Source organism: Mus caroli, chromosome 4 (genome assembly GCF_900094665.2).
Source record: "Mus caroli chromosome 4, CAROLI_EIJ_v1.1, whole genome shotgun sequence".
In the NCBI taxonomy this organism is placed as follows: domain Eukaryota; kingdom Metazoa; phylum Chordata; class Mammalia; order Rodentia; family Muridae; genus Mus; species Mus caroli.
Genome location: NC_034573.1, coordinates 145,013,099 through 145,030,384, shown reverse-complemented (window position 1 = coordinate 145,030,384; position 17,286 = coordinate 145,013,099). Strand labels below are relative to the sequence as shown.

At 50.4% G+C, this 17,286-nt stretch overlaps 1 protein-coding gene across 3 annotated transcripts in view; it reads right to left on the bottom strand.

Moving 5' to 3' along the window:
* The window catches only part of Morn1 (MORN repeat containing 1), a 58,872-nt gene that overhangs the window by 21,383 nt on the left and 20,203 nt on the right, over window positions 1-17,286 (bottom strand). For all 3 annotated transcript variants that reach the window (XM_021160537.1, XM_029476726.1, XM_029476727.1), the window contains 2 exons: window positions 13,016-13,139; window positions 12,395-12,567 (listed from right to left, as the gene is read on the bottom strand). In XM_021160537.1, the coding sequence (XP_021016196.1) occupies window positions 12,395-12,567; window positions 13,016-13,139 (297 nt within the window). The remainder of the gene's footprint in view (window positions 1-12,394; window positions 12,568-13,015; window positions 13,140-17,286) is intronic.

Sequence of the window (17,286 nt, the reverse complement as noted above, 5' to 3'; positions counted from 1 at the left end):
CTGTCCATCAAGAAGTGAAGAGGGAGGTAGGTGAGCTGGCTCAGTGGGTAAAGAACTTGCCGAACAAGCCTGAGGACTTGAGTTTGGATGCCCAGTGCAGTAAAAACTGTGTACAAGCACCTCCGGCTCCGCCTGCCACCACCACACACATTAATATACAGAAAGAAGACCTTTCTCAGTTCCTGCTGCTACAACATCTTGCCTAAGTGCATGGGGCCAATTGGCCATGGATGGAAACCCTGAAAACCATGAGCCAAAATAAAACTTTGCTCCTCTGAGTTGCCTGTGTTGGATGCTGTGTCATAATGGCCCAGAAGTCACTACTACAGGTCATCTGTCTGGTCACTAAGGTGGAACTGTCTCAGTTCTGGAGGACCAGTGTCTGTGTCTGCATGCCACATGACCCCTCCTGAGGCTATGCTATTTGACCAGGGGCCAGGGGGCCTAGATGGAGAATCATCTGTGTAAATGGCTATTTAATGTGTAGGAAAATACACGTCAATCTATTGCTTCACCTCTACTCTGCCCCCTCTCCCCATAGGCCAGTTTTTGATTTTCTTTTTTCTTTTTGAGATTTTATTATTATTTAATGTGTTATGGTATTTGCCTGCATGTATACCTATGTACCACATGCATGTCTGATGCTCGAGGGGGCAGGAGAGGCAAAGGGGCCATGAGGAGCTGTGGCTGTGCAGAGCCCATCCTTACTCCACTCAACACTTGTCTGCCAGGAGGGACCCAGTGTGGGCTCCCTGCTTTCCTGAAGCACGGAGAGTGGAACTTATCCTTAGCTACGGCCTTGTTTCCCATACTCTGTGTTTTTCAAGAGCTTGCCTTGGGACCCAGAGTGTGAACACTGGAGTGACTTTCCTGCTTGAGTTCTTCCTGGTGGCTTAAAAAAAAAAAAGGCAGGGTTTCATTATATAGCCCAGGTGGTCTAGAGCTATGGAGCACTGGCCAGCCTTGAAATCCTATTTCAGCCTCCCAAGTGCTGAGGTAAAAGGCATGAGCCCCTGCCTGCCCATGTGACTTTTTTCTTTTCTTTCTTTCTTTTTTTTTTTTTTTTCTGAAGAGCCCACGCTCTGTGCCACGCCTAAGCTGGTTGGAAACTCCTTTGTGAAACTCACAGCCTCAGGCACGCGGCTGTTCCATGCCTGCCTCTGGAGCTCTGTGTCAGAACTGCCTTGGAACAGGGAAGCCAGCGTGGCTGCTGCTGGCAAGCTTCCAAGACTTGGGCTAATTCGAGGTTCTTTCTGAGTCTGTTTCTGACACCCCCGCCCACTCCTTGCCTTCAGGAGGCTCTCCCCAGCCAAGCTGTTTGTATACAGCGAAACAGCAAGGCTGGGCCACTGGGACAGCAGCAGGCCCTGTGGGGATGCTGGAAGGGCCCCAGGCCAGGAGGAGCTAGTATGGGGTTCCCAGGTGCCTGCTTTTGTGAGGTTCCTGATCACATTTCATCTGCAGGCAGCTCTGCTCAGAAGCAGCAGCTGTCTGGGGCAGCCAGTTGGTTAGCAAGAGCAGAAAAGCAGGCAGCAAAGCCAGCCCAGATACAAGTTTGGGTGTCCACTAAGCCCTCCTGAAACTTTGCCTCATGCTAAGTGGCTTGTAGCCTGGAGTATGAGACCCTTACGTCCCTGGGCTGACTGGATACTCACAGTCCTTGAGCGAGCAGAAACTGACTAGAGAGCCCTGGGTCAAGGCCACAGATGAACAAGGCTCTGATCACAGGATTAGGAATGGTTAGGGTTCCCACTCTGTCCAACTTCATGCCAGCACTCAAAGAGAGAGTAGAGAGGCTAGGTGACAAGGGGTGCTGGGTACAGGGAAGTAGCAGGCAAGAAGGGGCCACGAGGTCAGTATTGCAGCTGTTCTCCTTGACTTGGCTTCTCTCTCACTTCCTTCATCTCTGTTCCTGAAGCTGGGTGTAACAGCATATACCTTAGGAGGTTGAGGCAGGGGAATCTCTTATGAGTTTAAGGCCAGCCTGGTCTACATGAGTGAGTTCAGGACAGCCAGGACTTCACAGACCCTGTTTTGTTTTATTTTGTTTTTGTTTTTGTTTTTTGAGACAGGGTTTCTCTGTGTAGCTCTGCCTGTCCTGGAACTTGCTCCGTGTAGACCAGGGTGGCTTCAAACTCAGAGACCCCCCCACCCCCGCCTCTTCCTCTTGAATTCTGGGATTAAAGGCATGCTCCACCACCACCTGCCTCATAGATCCTATTTAAAAAATTAAAAATGAAACACAACAAAACTGGCCTCAAGGCTGATCAGGATGCAGGCAACCTTGCTACTTGTCTAGTGGGAGGGCTTTAGAATGGCCTAGAATCACAGGAGACGGTGATCTCAGCCCTGAGGGTCTCCTGAGACAGCAGGCATGAGACTGTAAGGCCTGGAGCAGTAGGGAGCTACTGTTCCCATGGAGACAGACCCTGGTCTGGAGATCTCTGCTTGTCCCTGCTGCCTCTACCAAGGTCCTCCATGGAGCAGACCATACTCTCTCTCTCTCTCTCTCTCTCCCCCTCTCTGCCCCCTCCCCCCGAATGGTTTCTGCATTGGCACAGTCAGCAGAAGATGACAGCAGAGTCAGCAGGGCCACCCATGCAGTGACCGTACATGTGACTATCTACCATTCAAGATGCAATGCTTCCAGTGCAGATGGGGCCATCTGAGAGGGCCACTGCCCCATGCCACTGCCTTGACTTGCTGCCCCAGAAGGCCTGTACCATGGTAGAGCATGCCACCACCTCCTTTCTGGCAGTAGTGGGGAGGCCTCCTGGTTCTGAGAGCTAGGGGGACTCAGATGTCCAGCTCAAAACAGAACAGTGGAGCCAAAGGTAGATGGGAAGAGCCAGGCTCCTTTAAGGCTGACCAGCTGCCCACGGTCCTACTGTGGACCATGGCTACAGAGGCCAGTGAGGTTCCTCGTGCTTGGGCGGAAGGGCACAAAACGGCTGCAAGGGCTGCAGGCTCCATCTTGACATCAAGGTGCTGCTCAAACCTGCCCAGCAACTGCAGGCTGTTAGGAAACTGCAGGTAGGAGGGGAGGAAACTGCAGGCTGTTAGGAAACTGCAGGTAGGAGGGGAGGAAGGTCTTTTCTTTCTTTACTCATAAAAGCTATTGGGGAGCGAGGGGTGTGGCTCAGTGGTATTTGTGTGCTGGTATTTGCAAGGCCCTGGCTTCCATCCCTAGTACAGCAAAAGTCCATCAAGATAAAATGTCTCAGTTCTACAGACAGCTGTAGACACAGCCGATATCAGGGCCTGCAATTACCCTAAGGCTTCCCAACCTTCCACTGCAACTCACAGAGCACCTGTCCATGACAGGAGCTCAAGGCCAGAGACCCTGGCCTCTTCCTGACTGCTGTGACCCTGGGACTTATGAAAGTTCCAGGCTACGCCCTCTGGGGAAAGTCTGTCTGTCACAGGTCCTATTATAGTTAGAAGCAGACTGTGAGTTTTTGGCAAAAGTGGCCTCAGGTCTGCTCCCATCCCTGGGTGGAACGGATGTTCTGTGAAATTACTAAGGGTCCACTCTGGGGTTTGGTGACAGTGACAGCTTCCCGGCTCCACTGGGCTCCACTATCTCTTTCCCTTGGACTCTGCAGGGTTTTATGGGGCTCCAAGGCCACATAAAATGCCACATGCCATTAGCCTTCCATGATATCCCAGATATGCTTCTTCTAGATTCAGGCGCACTACTCAGTGGCCTCTGATTCAGGGTCGTTCTTCATTTAAATACCCAGTTGTCTCAGGCTGGCCTGCAGTGCCTGCCCCATGTGGCTGGAGCGCCTACCTCTGGCAGACACTCTTACTGGTTCACCTCCTATCCAGCTCTGCCGGGCCTCACCTCTACACAGGTTCTCATGAAGCCAGTGTGAGAGCCTCCAGCGCCAGGTGCTATGCCTGCTCTCTGCTCTTGGGGGTGGGGGCTGCTCACAGGCCCAGCTGTTTGTACATAGGTACACAGATCCACATCCAATCTACATTTGCCTATAATTTAAGGTGCTGTACTCAAACGCCCTTTGGCTTCTGAGGGTCTCATTTTCCATATCTGACCTCTTGCCTCAGGGCTCTCAAGGCAGGGACTCCCTGGAGCTACTCTCTAGCTGTGCAGTGAGCCTTCTTTATGCCACTCTTCCGTGCTCACAGGGGCCCCAGATCCCAGATATGTCCTCATTATGAAGACTTAATGATTTTAGGATTGATTTGCTTAGGACAGTGAGAGAGAGAGAGAGGGAGAAAGGGGAGGGGGAACCTCCGGGCAGGTGAGATAGCTCAGCAGGTAGAGGCCTGCTACTAAGCCTGACCTGAGCTTGATCCCCTGGAACCATAGAGTGGAAGGAAAGAACCAACGCTGGATAGCTGGGCTCTGACTTCCATATCTATGCCACAGCATGAACACATCTTCTTCCCATAAGTAAAGACAAAAATAGAATGAAACCCCTTTTTATATGTGAAAAGAGAGAACCTGTGAGAACTAAGAAGCCGTAGGGGAGGAGACAGTGAGAGAGATTTAACTTTACTCAAGAGAAAAACAAAACGAAGTCATGCTGAAGGGGCAGCTGAGTCCTGGGGGGTGGGGGAGAGCAGAGATGTTCTCCTCCTCCACCCTGCCTGCATGTCAAACTGCAGGCTGAACTTGCTCAGGGTTAACAAGAGGGGACCCCGCACACAAGCCCTCTGTGTGTCTGCATAGACTGGCATCTGAGCAAACTTCCACTTCTATCGCTGCCTTGGTATGGGAAACAATACATATTTTTATATTATATTTTTCTGAGACTTTCCCTCTATATAATAATTTGTTACAAAAGAATTTATAGTACAAACTTCACTTTAGAAATATGGCTCTCTTGGGCTATTCAGTGGTAATTAACCACAGACAATTAATATTAAAATGCAGTGTCACCCTGCGAGGCGATGAAAATTTCCAGAAATTCTCTGCTAAACATTACGCCACTTTATTGGCAAGACTGAATTAGCGGCAAAAGGGCACCTTGGTTTTTTAAATTGCCATACAGTAACAGTTGATTCTTCACAGATCAAATTCAATGAATACTCAAAATCATTTATCCAACACATGAAAAAGAGAGACCATTCAGGCCAATTGGAAACAAGCAGCAGGATGGTTTTGTGCATGAGTGACAGAGAGAGATGGGGGGGGAGAGAGGGAGGAGGAGGAGGAGGAGGAGAAAGAGAGAGAGAGAGAGAGAGAGAGAGAGATCTGACCTCTTACTACTGCAATGGCTCTTCTAGGTTCCCAAAGCTAATTTGCAAGGGATTGTCTGAGCCACAGGGCCCAGAGCCCACCTCTCCATCCTGCAATCAGCAACCTGCACCCACCATGTCCACCCGCAATCATCTGCACCTGCCGCATGAGTCAATGGGCCCAAATTGCGGGGCGCGGCAGACGCCCCACCGAGAACAAGGAACACAAAGGGCTCTGCGCTTCAAGCTGTGGGTGGGAATTACAAAAGGTTAAGAGACTAAATATAAAAAGCCCTTTGAATATAAAATCAATGTGCTTTGTTGCTAAAATCTGGGTGCTGTAATTTATCCAAAATAGGACTTGCAATATCTGGCAATAATCCACGCCTAGGAATTGTCGGTTCTGCTCATCGAAATGCAAATAGTCTACTGGAAACTTAAAAACAATTGAAACAACTGAAATATTTCATACCAACAGAATAATGAAATACCACATTTTGCAATTACCTATTACTGACTTTAGGGCTCCCGACGCAGAGCGTATTGTCTCTCTTCGTTTCATTGTTTGTGAAAGTGGAAACGTGAGTTTTTAGAGGGTTTGTTTCCTGAATTGTCTGGAATCCCAGACCAAGGAAACCTGAGACCCTGAGTCCCAGTTGGAGGCACACAGTGGGCCAAGGCCAGGGATGCCTCAGAGGAGTGGCCTCAATGACCTGGTAGCTGGCACATGCTTAGCAAACCTTAAGAAGTCTACCTACAGGTGGGGATAAAAGGGCTGGTCTGACTCCAGTCTCTGTGGGCAGCAAGCTCTCTGGGGAATCAGTAGCCTCCACCCAGGGACAACGCCTCCTGAAGCCCCTCCTGCCAGCTGTGTCTAGTTCCCTCTCACCAGGCCACTGTGTCACATGTAAGCCTGTTAACTTTTAGTCCAGAGGAACTGAGGGTAGGTTGGGGGTATCACTTGTCTGCAGAGGGGCAGGGCTGTTCCTACCTTGGGAGATGGGACTCCCTCTACCAATGGCTGCTAGCCTCAGGCTTTGGGAACACACTGAAACACTGTAATTGCTTTAAAGTGTGTGCCCCCTCCTGCTCTGCTGTAGTTTCAGGTCTGACTCATGTGTGCTCTGTGTTTCACCCACAGTCTTCTTCTCTGCTCCACCTCAGGGCAGCCTGACCTCCAGGCTGGTTTGCTCCAAACAGAAACCCCTTGGCACCCAAAGGTGTGAAACGGCAGGTTGGGTGAACACGGTGTCCTCTAGGAAGTACATGGTGGGAGTGGGCTAGGTGGCTTTTCCCCCTCACTCTCACATCAATGACCCCAAGCAGAGACTGCTGGTCGACCTGGAAAACTGCAATTCGAAGTCAACTGAGGCCATTGTGGCCCTTTCTACTCTCCCTGCTGCTTTGGCAGAAGCAGCCGCCTGGCCTGCTCACTACCAGTGCTATTACAGCTGCAAGCCCATTGTTATCATAGCCCCCTGGTCTGGGGTGTTAGAGGCTGGGCTGCAGGGCTTTGGGAGTCACAATGGGACAGACTTTGTCACAGGTCCAGAGTCTGCGCCTAAAGTGGTGACGGGGAGCGTCTCCGATATCCACCTGTGTACGCAGCATGGATGGTGTACCTTGATGTAATTTCTACTTGGCAGAGATGCCCAGTGTCCAGTTTCCCCTTCTTCTCTAACAATGGAGCCTAATCTTTGTTGGCACACTATGCTTATCTCTATGTGACAGATATGTGGCTATATGATCGAGTTCTGCTCCTCATATGTTCTCCTTCCTATTTAATAAGATTTAGCATGATGTCAGAAGCATCTAGGATCACGCCATGGTAAACAAAAATGACATAGAGCAGAATAAAAGACAGGGAGCCGGGGCTCCATGGCTGGTGACAGACTGCCCCTGCCCCTGGCTTCTGTGTGAGGAAGAAGCAAACACCAGTGGAGTGGAAGTTACTACTGTGTTGTTTGGGACCAGCAGCCATATCTCACCCTGAGCACTCATCTGGCTCACAGCAAAGCTGTTATTTCTCGGGAACACTGGTCAGTCCCATATATCTGCTCATCAGCTAGAGCGCGGGGGTTGGGGGGAAGTAGAGGGATGAGAACCATCCTTGTCTCTGGCTGTGCGTGTGGCTTCTTTGCGTGGGGTCTATGTGCCCTAAGGCGTCTCAGCGAGAACAAGAGCCGTGAAGCTCCCCATCCTCATCACTTGGCCTTCACCGGCCTTCACACAGTTAATGTCTCCTGACTGAGCTCTGTGGGCTCGTCTCTGCCTTGCTCCTTGGTGACTTGTCTAGAGGTAAGTGGACACTTCCTGAGATGCCCAAATACATAGTCAGGACCTCCTACCCACAGGGCCCATGGTACCTGGCTCCTTCCCGTCCAGCATAGGAAGCAGCTCTAAGCTCTCGCTGCCAAGCTGCCCCTCAGTCCTTCACATAGCATTCAGAACCACAGGGCCTGAGGAGGCCTCACAGGCCCTTGGCAAGGATCTGCCTAGAAGGGAGAATGTTGGCACCAGGGACCCAGGGAGAGAACAAAGGGACCATGCCAGGGACAAGAGCAAGATGATCAGTTTCTGTTTGTTTGTTAGCTTTTAAATACTGAAGTCCACTCTAAGGACACAGTCCCTGGTCTACTTTCCCTTTATACAATAAAACTGCTTTGGCTGGAATCTCCAGGCACAGCCTGGCACTTCTGTGTAGGGCTTGCCTTCTAGCTCCTTGTCACAGGTTGAGGCATGCCTTCCCGGATGCCTCCTTCCTGCCAACCCAGAGAGGGGCTCTAGGGGCAGCCCCAGATGTGGGAGAAGCCAGGTCCCTGGCAGCCCAGGCTGTGTCCTAAGCTGCGACATTCAGGCTTCCCAGCTACAGGGGCACTCATCGCGTGGTGGAGAGTTTCTGTTTCAGACCTTACTCTTGCCCAGGACAGTTTAAGCTTCTGGAGCGACTTAAAGGCTTTGCAGAAAGTCGAGGGAGGAGACGCAGATGGTCAGTGGGTTCCTCCACTCTCTGAAGAGCTCCAGGCCAGAGTAGGAAACTGGAGATGCTAGGTGGGGACCCTGAAAGTTCTGCTGGGATCACTGGAGCAGAGCAGTCAGGGTGTCTTTGTCACTGGGTATAAGGCAGACTAACAGGAAAGAGTACCTGGAAAGAAAGGGCAGCTTTGGATGTTACACTGATATCAAGCAGGAAAACTAGCTTAACTGGATCGAAGTTTGAAAATGAGTAGTACAGTAAATCTGTCTAGATGGATCACAGAAATGAAGGGTAAGCCTGAAGGATGGCACGCACTCAAAGGGTGTGCTCTACTTTGTCACCACTGACAGGGCTGGGCTGGGGGTCGGGTGGGGGGAGCACAGCCACCTCTCCTTGGCTCTTGCTGTCCCTCTTTTTTTTTTTTTTTTTTTTTTTTTTTTTTTTGTTTTTTCGAGACAGGGTTTCTCTGTGTAGCCTTGGCTGTCCTGGAACTCACTTTGTAGACCAGGCTGTCCTCGAACTCAGAAATCCGCCTGCCTCGGCCTCCCGAGTGCTGGGATTAAAGGTGTGCGCCACCACGCCCGGCTTTGCTGTCCCTCTTGGCTTGAGCCTTTGCACTTTCCTGCCAGAGATCTGGGTCGTTCATACAGCAAATGGAAGAATGCAGAAGGATGGAAGGAGCTGTAAAGAGAGAGCACTGTCTCTGCTTGGTCCTGGAGCCCCTGGGGGCTGACAGACTCCTGCAGAAGGATGGGAATTCATGGGGCCCTTGCCTGGAGAACAGCTCAGCTCCCAGTGGGATCCAAGGGCCTGAAACTGCCTACCAGGGGCCACTCCTGGACCCTTTACCCTATCTGTTGTGACAGATGGGCAGACAGAGCAAAGAACAAAGATTTACCCATTTCATGAGACTCTTGGGCAAAAAAGTTTTAAGGAAGGTAGAAATAGGTAGAAAGCTATTTTCTGGACCTCATTTTACAGAATCAGCAGAGTCCAGTTAGACAAACGGAAAAGGCGTCCAGGCTCTCACAGCCGGGTCCAGGGGAACTGGACAGCCCTCCAGGAGCTCCCAACGGGGAACAGTGACCAGGGATGTAGTCAGAGTGTTTGCCTAGGATGGTCAAGGCCAATATCAGACTTCAGGTATCAGATTCAAAGCTTCGTGGTTCCTCAGAAAGGAGACTCATACTTTTTGTGACTTCTGGTGCCCTGAGACCCCAAGGTGACAAATGCCTCACAGGTCTCACGTTGAACCTGGCCTTGGCTCCTGTGTTAACCCTGAGTGTGCTGCAGACCCCTGTGCCCCCGTGTAACCTCTTCTTAGATTGTCCTATGATAATATCACATAGACTCTGAGCTACACTGGGAAGCTGCCTGCAGCAGACAGGGTAGGCACTTTTCAGCAGCACAGAACAAGTTCTGAATTCTGGGGCCTGGTTTTCATTGAGACAGCAGTACTTGGCTCTGAAAATCTCTCAGAGCAGAAGGCGTGGCGCCCAGTGAGTATTTTTATGCAGAAATATGAGAACTATTCTGCCAATGCAGCATGAAATTGCTCCTGTGACTGAGGTGGAGACAGACGAAGGGGGAGATGGACTAAGCTGCCTCCTGGGGTTCACTGGATCTGCCGGGCCCCTAGGCCAAATCAGCATGGCTTCTGTTCATGGGTATACAGGGTCTGCTTGGCTTCTGGAGCCTGTAGCTTGCTCATAAGGAAAGAATATGGGCCCCCACCCCAGTCTTTGTGTTTCTGTGGGAGGATCTGCAGCCTTTGCTGCTTCTCAAGATGGCTGTCTGGACAATCCTCTTGTCAGAGATATTGCTGCCCTGGCAAAGACCTCTGACCATCAGCTGGCAGGATTTCTGGGGAATACCCCAAAGGTGTGTGCTGCCGAGACTTTGACCTTTCAACACACCATTCTCCTTTTTTGTCCTTCCTCTACCCTGTGAATAACAAAACTGCAGAGAGCACAAGCCATCAGCAATTGTCAGGAGTGTCGTGGAGGGCCATGGGGCCCAGAAGCCTTGGGATGAACCCAAGGAGGCTCGGGAGAGCATAGGCACCACAACAGGTAGGACAGCCTGTGACACTGTGACAAGCCAGGTAGGACAGCCTGTGACAAGCCAGGTAGGACAGCCTGTGACAAGCCAGATGAGTGATGTCTGCTGGGGGAGGGGGGTGGCACAAGGCTATACAGCCAGGATAGCAGATGGGGCAGAGTTAGAGTACAGGAAGCTTTAGCCTGTGAAGAGGCTAAGCCATCAGAAGAGAGAAGAAAAAGGGAGGGAAGGAGGGAGGTGTCATTTCTGCCCAACGCCAGCATGAAGGTTCCTGGGCTGAAAGGCTGAGGCAGGTAAAAGGCAAGAACAGACCTGGGGGCAGGAACACTCTGTGAGGGAGTTGTGTCAGGATGGGAATAAGCCTAAATGGAATCTTCAGGGTAGCCACGTGACTGGACAGCCACCTGGTGATCGAAGATATGTATTAGCCCCAAAGAAAGGGACTCGACTTAGGGTTGTGTGTAGTTTGCAAGGACAAAGTGGGGCGAGGTAGAACTCTGGCTTCCATTGGCAGCCACAGTGAAGCAACAGGCAGGTGGGAAAGACATGTCTGAGGTATACTTGTAATGACCAGAAATGTTCTGTCAAACCCTGGCTTTTGCCAGGAATTTTGGGTGGCATATACCCATAATTCTAGTACTGGCAGAGCTGAGGCAGGAGGAAGACGTCTATATGGCCTACATGGCAAGATTGTTTCAAAACTTAACTAAGAATCCAACCACTAACTACTCCAGGTTTATATACAAGCCCCGTGGGGAACTATGAGGTTCCATGCCACATCTGCCCTTGGTTTCGGGTCTGGTGCTACAGTTTCCTAACACTCGGTTTTGCCTTTCTACTCACCTAGGGAAGCAGTTCCTAACATGTGACTTGTGACCCCTTCAAGGGTTAAATGACCCTTTCACGGGGGTCACATAGTAGATATCCTGCATATCCAATATTACATATTATAACATATCTAGATATTACATTAGGATTCATAAGCGACAAGATTACAGTTATGAAGTTGAAATGAAATGAAAGTAACTTTATGGTTGGGGGTCAGCCCAATGTGAGGAACTGTAGAGTAAAGGGTCACAGCCTTAGGAAGGTTGAGAACCACTGACCTAGAGTCTGCACTCTGCCTGAAAGTCAGAGAGCTAGGATCCCAATGCCGGGGGCTGGGGCTCCTGGCTGTCCATCCGGAGTCAGAGAGTCCACAAAGGGTCCTAAAGACAAGGTATGTGATTTTGCCTGGAAGGCACCCTCTTACAGAACCTTCTCACTCCTGTTAAGCGCCCCAAAGAGTCCAGACAGTGGTGGCTCACGCCTTTAATTCTATCATTTAGGAGGCAGAGGCAGTGGATCTCTGTGAGTTTTTGGCTAGCCTGGTCTACACGGTGAGTCCCAGGACAGCCAGGGCTATGTAGAGAGAGCCTGTCTCAAAACAACCAAAACCAAGGAAAAAAGACATAAACAGTATTTGTGACATATCAGAGTATAAGAGAACTTAATGCCACCAGGCACAACAGACTGCAGTGATTAAACTTCAATTGCATGAATAATTCTCACACAACTCAAAGGAAATCTGGCTTTGAACTGGTGGACCTGGCCAGGGTACAGGTCCTTCCTGGCTGAGAACCAGGACATACATCTCAGTGAAATGTGAACCAACACACATGTAGTGACATTGTCCGGAAAGCAAGGCAGCCTGTGACCAGACAGGGCCATGAACCCACAACCATCTGTACTGCTGAGCTTAGGCTGGATCCCATGGCTTTGACCTGCCTAGGACCACAGGCTGCCCTGCTGAGCTTAGGCTGGATCCCATGGCTTTGGCCTGCCTAGGACCACAGGCTGCCCTGCTGAGCTTAGGCTGGATCCCATGGCTTTGGCCTGCCTAGGACCACAGGCTGCCCTGCAAACCCCATAGTTGCTGGGGTTGTGTGGTAAGGATGCAGGCCACAGGATCACCCAGGATGGGAAGCCCTATCCCTCCCTGGCCCTGTAAAGGCAGATGGCTATACTCACTCTCTGCTGATGGCCACTCAGGCCTATACATACCCAAGCTTCATGTTTCACCCAGGGCCACCATGCCTTGTCACTGACACACTCAGGTTCCGAGGTCTCTGTTCCCTTGGATACCCCTGACTGCTGCTATGACCCGCTCACCTGGCAGGATGCTGAGGGTGTCTCCCTGGCCATGGAAGGCTCCTGAGTCCAGCACAGTCTCTGAGTCTCTCTTGGAGAATAGCAGGTCAGCTCTGGCACTTTCCACAGTAGACCCAGGCTCTGGCCCCCAGGACATGGGCACAGACAGGGGGTAGGAAATGCACTGGAACCCACTAGGAAGGAGATATCAAATACGGAAATGAGGTTCAAGGGAGCGAGGACAGGGGAACAGTGGGGCAGGGATGAGGCAGCCCAGTCTATATATGCCCTGGCCCTGACCCTAGGACTCAGTTGAGGAACAGTATTTAGTTATCCTTGGAGGGTTGTGTGGCTCACCCTGAAATGCTTGCTGAGCTGGGTCCAACCAAGGCCAAAGAAGACTCAGTGAGTGGCTTCTTTTCTATGTCCCGTGTCTGAATTACAGGGCATACAGCTCCCTCAGGCCCCTCATTCCCGTCAGTCCACCTGCTTCTGTTTCTACCTTTCAAAGTCTTGTTGGTTGGCACTGTGTCCTGGGCCTTGCCCTAGTTATAGTACATGGGACATTTGGGCTAGAAGAATGTAGGGACCTCTCTCCAGCCTAACCTCCTCAGTGCCCCAGGGAGGGTATATCGTCCTTACAACGGGGTCTGGATGGGTGTCTCCATGTAGTCTTTCTCCATCTTGAAAAAGCTGACCTCAGAGTATTCTGGGAGCTGCACATATCTGACTCCTGCTGAGATCTTCAGGACCCGGCCACTCTCACCTTCCAAAGGAAGAAATCAAGACACACGTCTCTTATACTGTGTGAGGAGGGGGTGGGTGGATCTGGGCTCCATGCTGGAGGAGGGTTTAAGGTGAAGGGCATCTGTCCTGTGCTGCGGATAACTGTCCTTCCTTGATGAGTGCCTGGTAGAAGTCTCCTCCTGCAGCTCTATCTTCCCCTTCGTATCTGCTCCCACACCTTGAATACTGGACACTGACTCTTCAGCTCTGGGCCTTGGATCCCTGAAGGCCATTTGCACTGGCCAACTGCCTTCACGCTCTGGGAGGGTCTCTTCCTAATCAGCTCATGGGTCAATGTGCTACAACTTGCCCTCAGCTGGTCAGTTGCTCTTTCTGCTCATCTACCAGCTTGACCACAGGCTATAAGCTCAGCCTCAATCCTCCTCCTCCCCAGTCACTAATACAGGCCCAGGTGTACAACCGATCCCTAAAAGCAGTTTCCTGATTGGGCACACATGCTGACAGGCCTGGCTCTCTAGAGCACAGGGCCTGAGGAGCAGACAGCGCTGTCTTTTCTGAGCCACAGATCACTGTGCCCTTCTGGGGCAGACAGAGGTAGTGAAGCGGGGCACATGGCCACACCTGGAGGACCCAGCAGAGAGAAGTGTTGGCTAACATATGGGGACATCTTGAGTGTTGTGGGTAGGGCAGGATGGCTGTGGCAGTGATGGGTGGGGGTGTGATGGAGGGGAGCAACGGTCCTGAGCTCCCAGACCTGACACAGCTCAGAGATGAATCTCCAGCTTCACAGGGGACTTAGGGAGTGGCCAGGTTCCACAAACTGAGAAAAAGCTTAGACAAAGTGGCAGACCCCAGTGGGCTCTTGACTTGAGGTAGCAGTGAAGAGGGTTAGCTCAGACCCTGGTGCTTCCCAGCAAACTCAGCTGAAGAAAAAGAGCTGGAAATATGGGGAAGGGATTATGCAGGGTTCAGGGATATCCAAGCACAGATTATGGCACACATGAGAGAAGACTCCAGGGGGCTATGAAAGAACTAAAGGAAACTTAGACGTGGGACTCACAGGGCTGGGGATACTTGTCTTTACTAGCCTAGATGGAAACACAGAAGTCCCAGGAAACTGACTTGGTGCTCTGAGAGCCTTGCTTCTGTCCTGGGGAAAAGCTGGTACTAGATGGTGCTCTCTCCTTCAGACCTGCTGGACTAATCACGACAACAAGGCCAAAAGGATTAAACTTTCTTCACACAACTTCGCTATGCTTCAGGATAAAAGCTCAAGAATATTTATAGCAATACAAAAATATCTGGCGTCCGACAGAGTAAAATTTACAATGTCTGGCATTAAATCAAAGATTACGAGGCATGCAAAGAATGCAGGAAAGTATGGTGTGTAATGAGGAGAAAAATAAATTAGTTGCAACTGACCCAGGGTGCTGGAATTAACAGTCAGGGACATTGGGAAATTTATTATGATCCAGGCTGTAATCCCAGCACGTAGAGTAGCTGGGATGAGCAGGAGCTCACACACCCTCAACCACAGAGTTCGAGACCCTGTCTCAAAATGGAGAGTGGAGGATTGAGTATGGTAGCTGCGTTCTTACTCTCAACAGTGAACGCAGAAGCACAGGAGGTAAGAAAGGAACAAGAGAAGGAAAGACGGGAGGCAGGAGGGGCTGCTGCAGAGTCAAGGCCAGCCAAGGATGCAAAGAGAGATTCCAAAAATTACAAGTGAGGTTAAAAAGTGCAGTGGATGGGACCCACAGCAAATGAACTGATGTGGAAGAAAAGATTTGTGAGCCTGAAAATAGAACTGGAGAAGTCACCCTAACAAACCAAACGAGGGAGGGAGGGAGGGAAGGAGGGAGGGAGAAAGAGGAGGAGGTAGTTCTGCAAACATGGGAAATGAAACAGACTACTGGGAGAAATAACGGCTGAAAGTTTTCCTAAGTCCTTGGATGCAAGAAGCTCAGAGCAGTGGCGATGATGGAGCAGCAACCCTTCATCACTGAGGAAGAACCAGAAGCCTGCAGTCGGGGAGAACACCTCAAGGCAGCCCTCAAGGGGAAAGCAAATCAAGGTGCCTGCCTCCAGACTTCAACAGTCAGCCTCCATTACAGGCGGCAGGCAGCAGGGAGGGATGATGTTAGATGAAGATCTCCATCTGCAAGAGGGAAGGGAAGCCAGATGAGAGTTGATGGAGTTGTAACTAATGAGGCAAGGGGTCGGCAAGACTGTGCAGCAGGTAAAGGGGCTTGCTGCCCAGCCTGATGAAAGGAAACTGTGGGGACCCCCCCAAAATGTCTTTATCTACCATATTAATAATTATGCTTAATGAGAATCAGTTAGAAAGGGGAAGTTTGGGGGCTGGGGAGATGGCTCAGCGGTTAAGAGCACTGGCTTCTCTTTCAGAGGTCCTGAGTTCAATTCCCAGTAACCACATGGTAGCTTACAACCATCTGTAGTGGGATCCAATGCTCTCCTCTCATCAGAGGAGGATAACAGTGTATTCACATATATAAAATAAATAAATAAATAAATAAATAAATAAGGAAGAAAGAAAAAGTTCAAGCATAACTAGAACCTAATATTGCTGGGAGGAGAGTCTGAGTCCAGCCTGAGCTACAGGGTTATAAGTCTTTATGACCCTGCGTGGTGGTTTGAGTTAGAATGCCGCCCGCCCACAGATGTACACTTGAATGTTTAGGGATTGGTATTAGGTATGTGTGGCCTTGTTGGAGGAAGAGTGTCACTGGGGGTGGGCTTTGGGGTTTAAATTGCCCAATGGCATGCTCTCTCTCTCTCTCACTCTCTTTGCCTGAGGCCTGCACATTGGGATATAGAGCTCTTAGCTACTCTCATGAGACCGACATGATGATAACAGACTAAGCCTCTAAACTGTAACCCTGTCCCGATTAAATGCTTTCCTTTGTAAAAGTTGCTGTGGTCATGGCGTCTCTTTATAGCAATGAGACATTGACTAAGACACTCTGGTTAGGCAAAGTTCTCAGATATGGCAAGTACAGTACTAGGACCTTTCCCAGGAGGCTCTGGGGCATCGATCAAGTGGGTTTTGTCAACATGGACTTCTGAGCTCTGTGGAGCTGCAAGACAGGCCACAAGTTGAAAAACTTACAAGCCTGATGTGGCACCCGACTCTAGACTATACACAACATTCTTACTGGCTCATATTTAAGACTATACCCCCGCCTTTTTGAGACAGGATCTCAATATATAGCTCTGCCTGTCCTGGACCTCACTACATAGACCGGGCTGGCCTTGGACTCAGAGGTTCATCTGTCTCTGTCTCCTGAGTGCCGGGATTAAAGGCATGGGCCACTAGCCTGGCCAAGACTGTCCCATTTTAAAAATAAGCAGGGAGTCTGAAAAGGCAGTTCTCCATGGTGGAAATGCACATGGTGCACAAGCAACACCATCAGCTCTCAGGGAGATGTAGTGAAGGGCCACTGCAGGCAGCTGTATAAGAAAGAAAATAAGCGTTGGAGATGATGCAGAGCAACTACAATTTACCTCATTGCTCGAGGAAAATGTAAAATAAAACAAGTGTGAGAGGAAGGCAGCACAGTGAGGTTGGAAGGGGAGATGTAAGATTCAACTTCACAGATAACATGAAGCTATGTAAATAGCAAGTCCTAGGAACCTTCAGGGAAAATATGAGAATTAATAATTCAACTAAAGAACATGTGATCAGCCAGGCGTGGTGGCCATGCCTTTAATCCTAGCACCTGGGAGGCAGAGATAGATGGATCTCTTTAAATTGGAAGCCATCCTGGTTTACAAAGCAAGTTTCAGGAGAGCCAGGGCTACACAGAGAAACCCTGCCTCAAAAAAACAAACCAGGGGCTGGCGAGATGTTCTTAGCGGGTAAGAACACTGACTGCTCTTCCGAAGGTCCTGAGTTCAAATCCCAGCAACCACATGGTGGCTCACAACCATCCGTAACGAGATCTGGCACCCTCTTCTGAAGTGTCTTAAGACAGCTACAGTAGGGGGCTGGAGAGATGGCTCAGTGGGTAAGAGCACCCGACTGCTCTTCCGAAGGTCCAGAGTTCTAATCCCAGCAACCACATGGTGGCTCACAACCATCCGTAACGAGATCTGGCGCCCTCTTCTGGAGTGTCTGAAGACAGCTACAGTGTACTTACATGTAA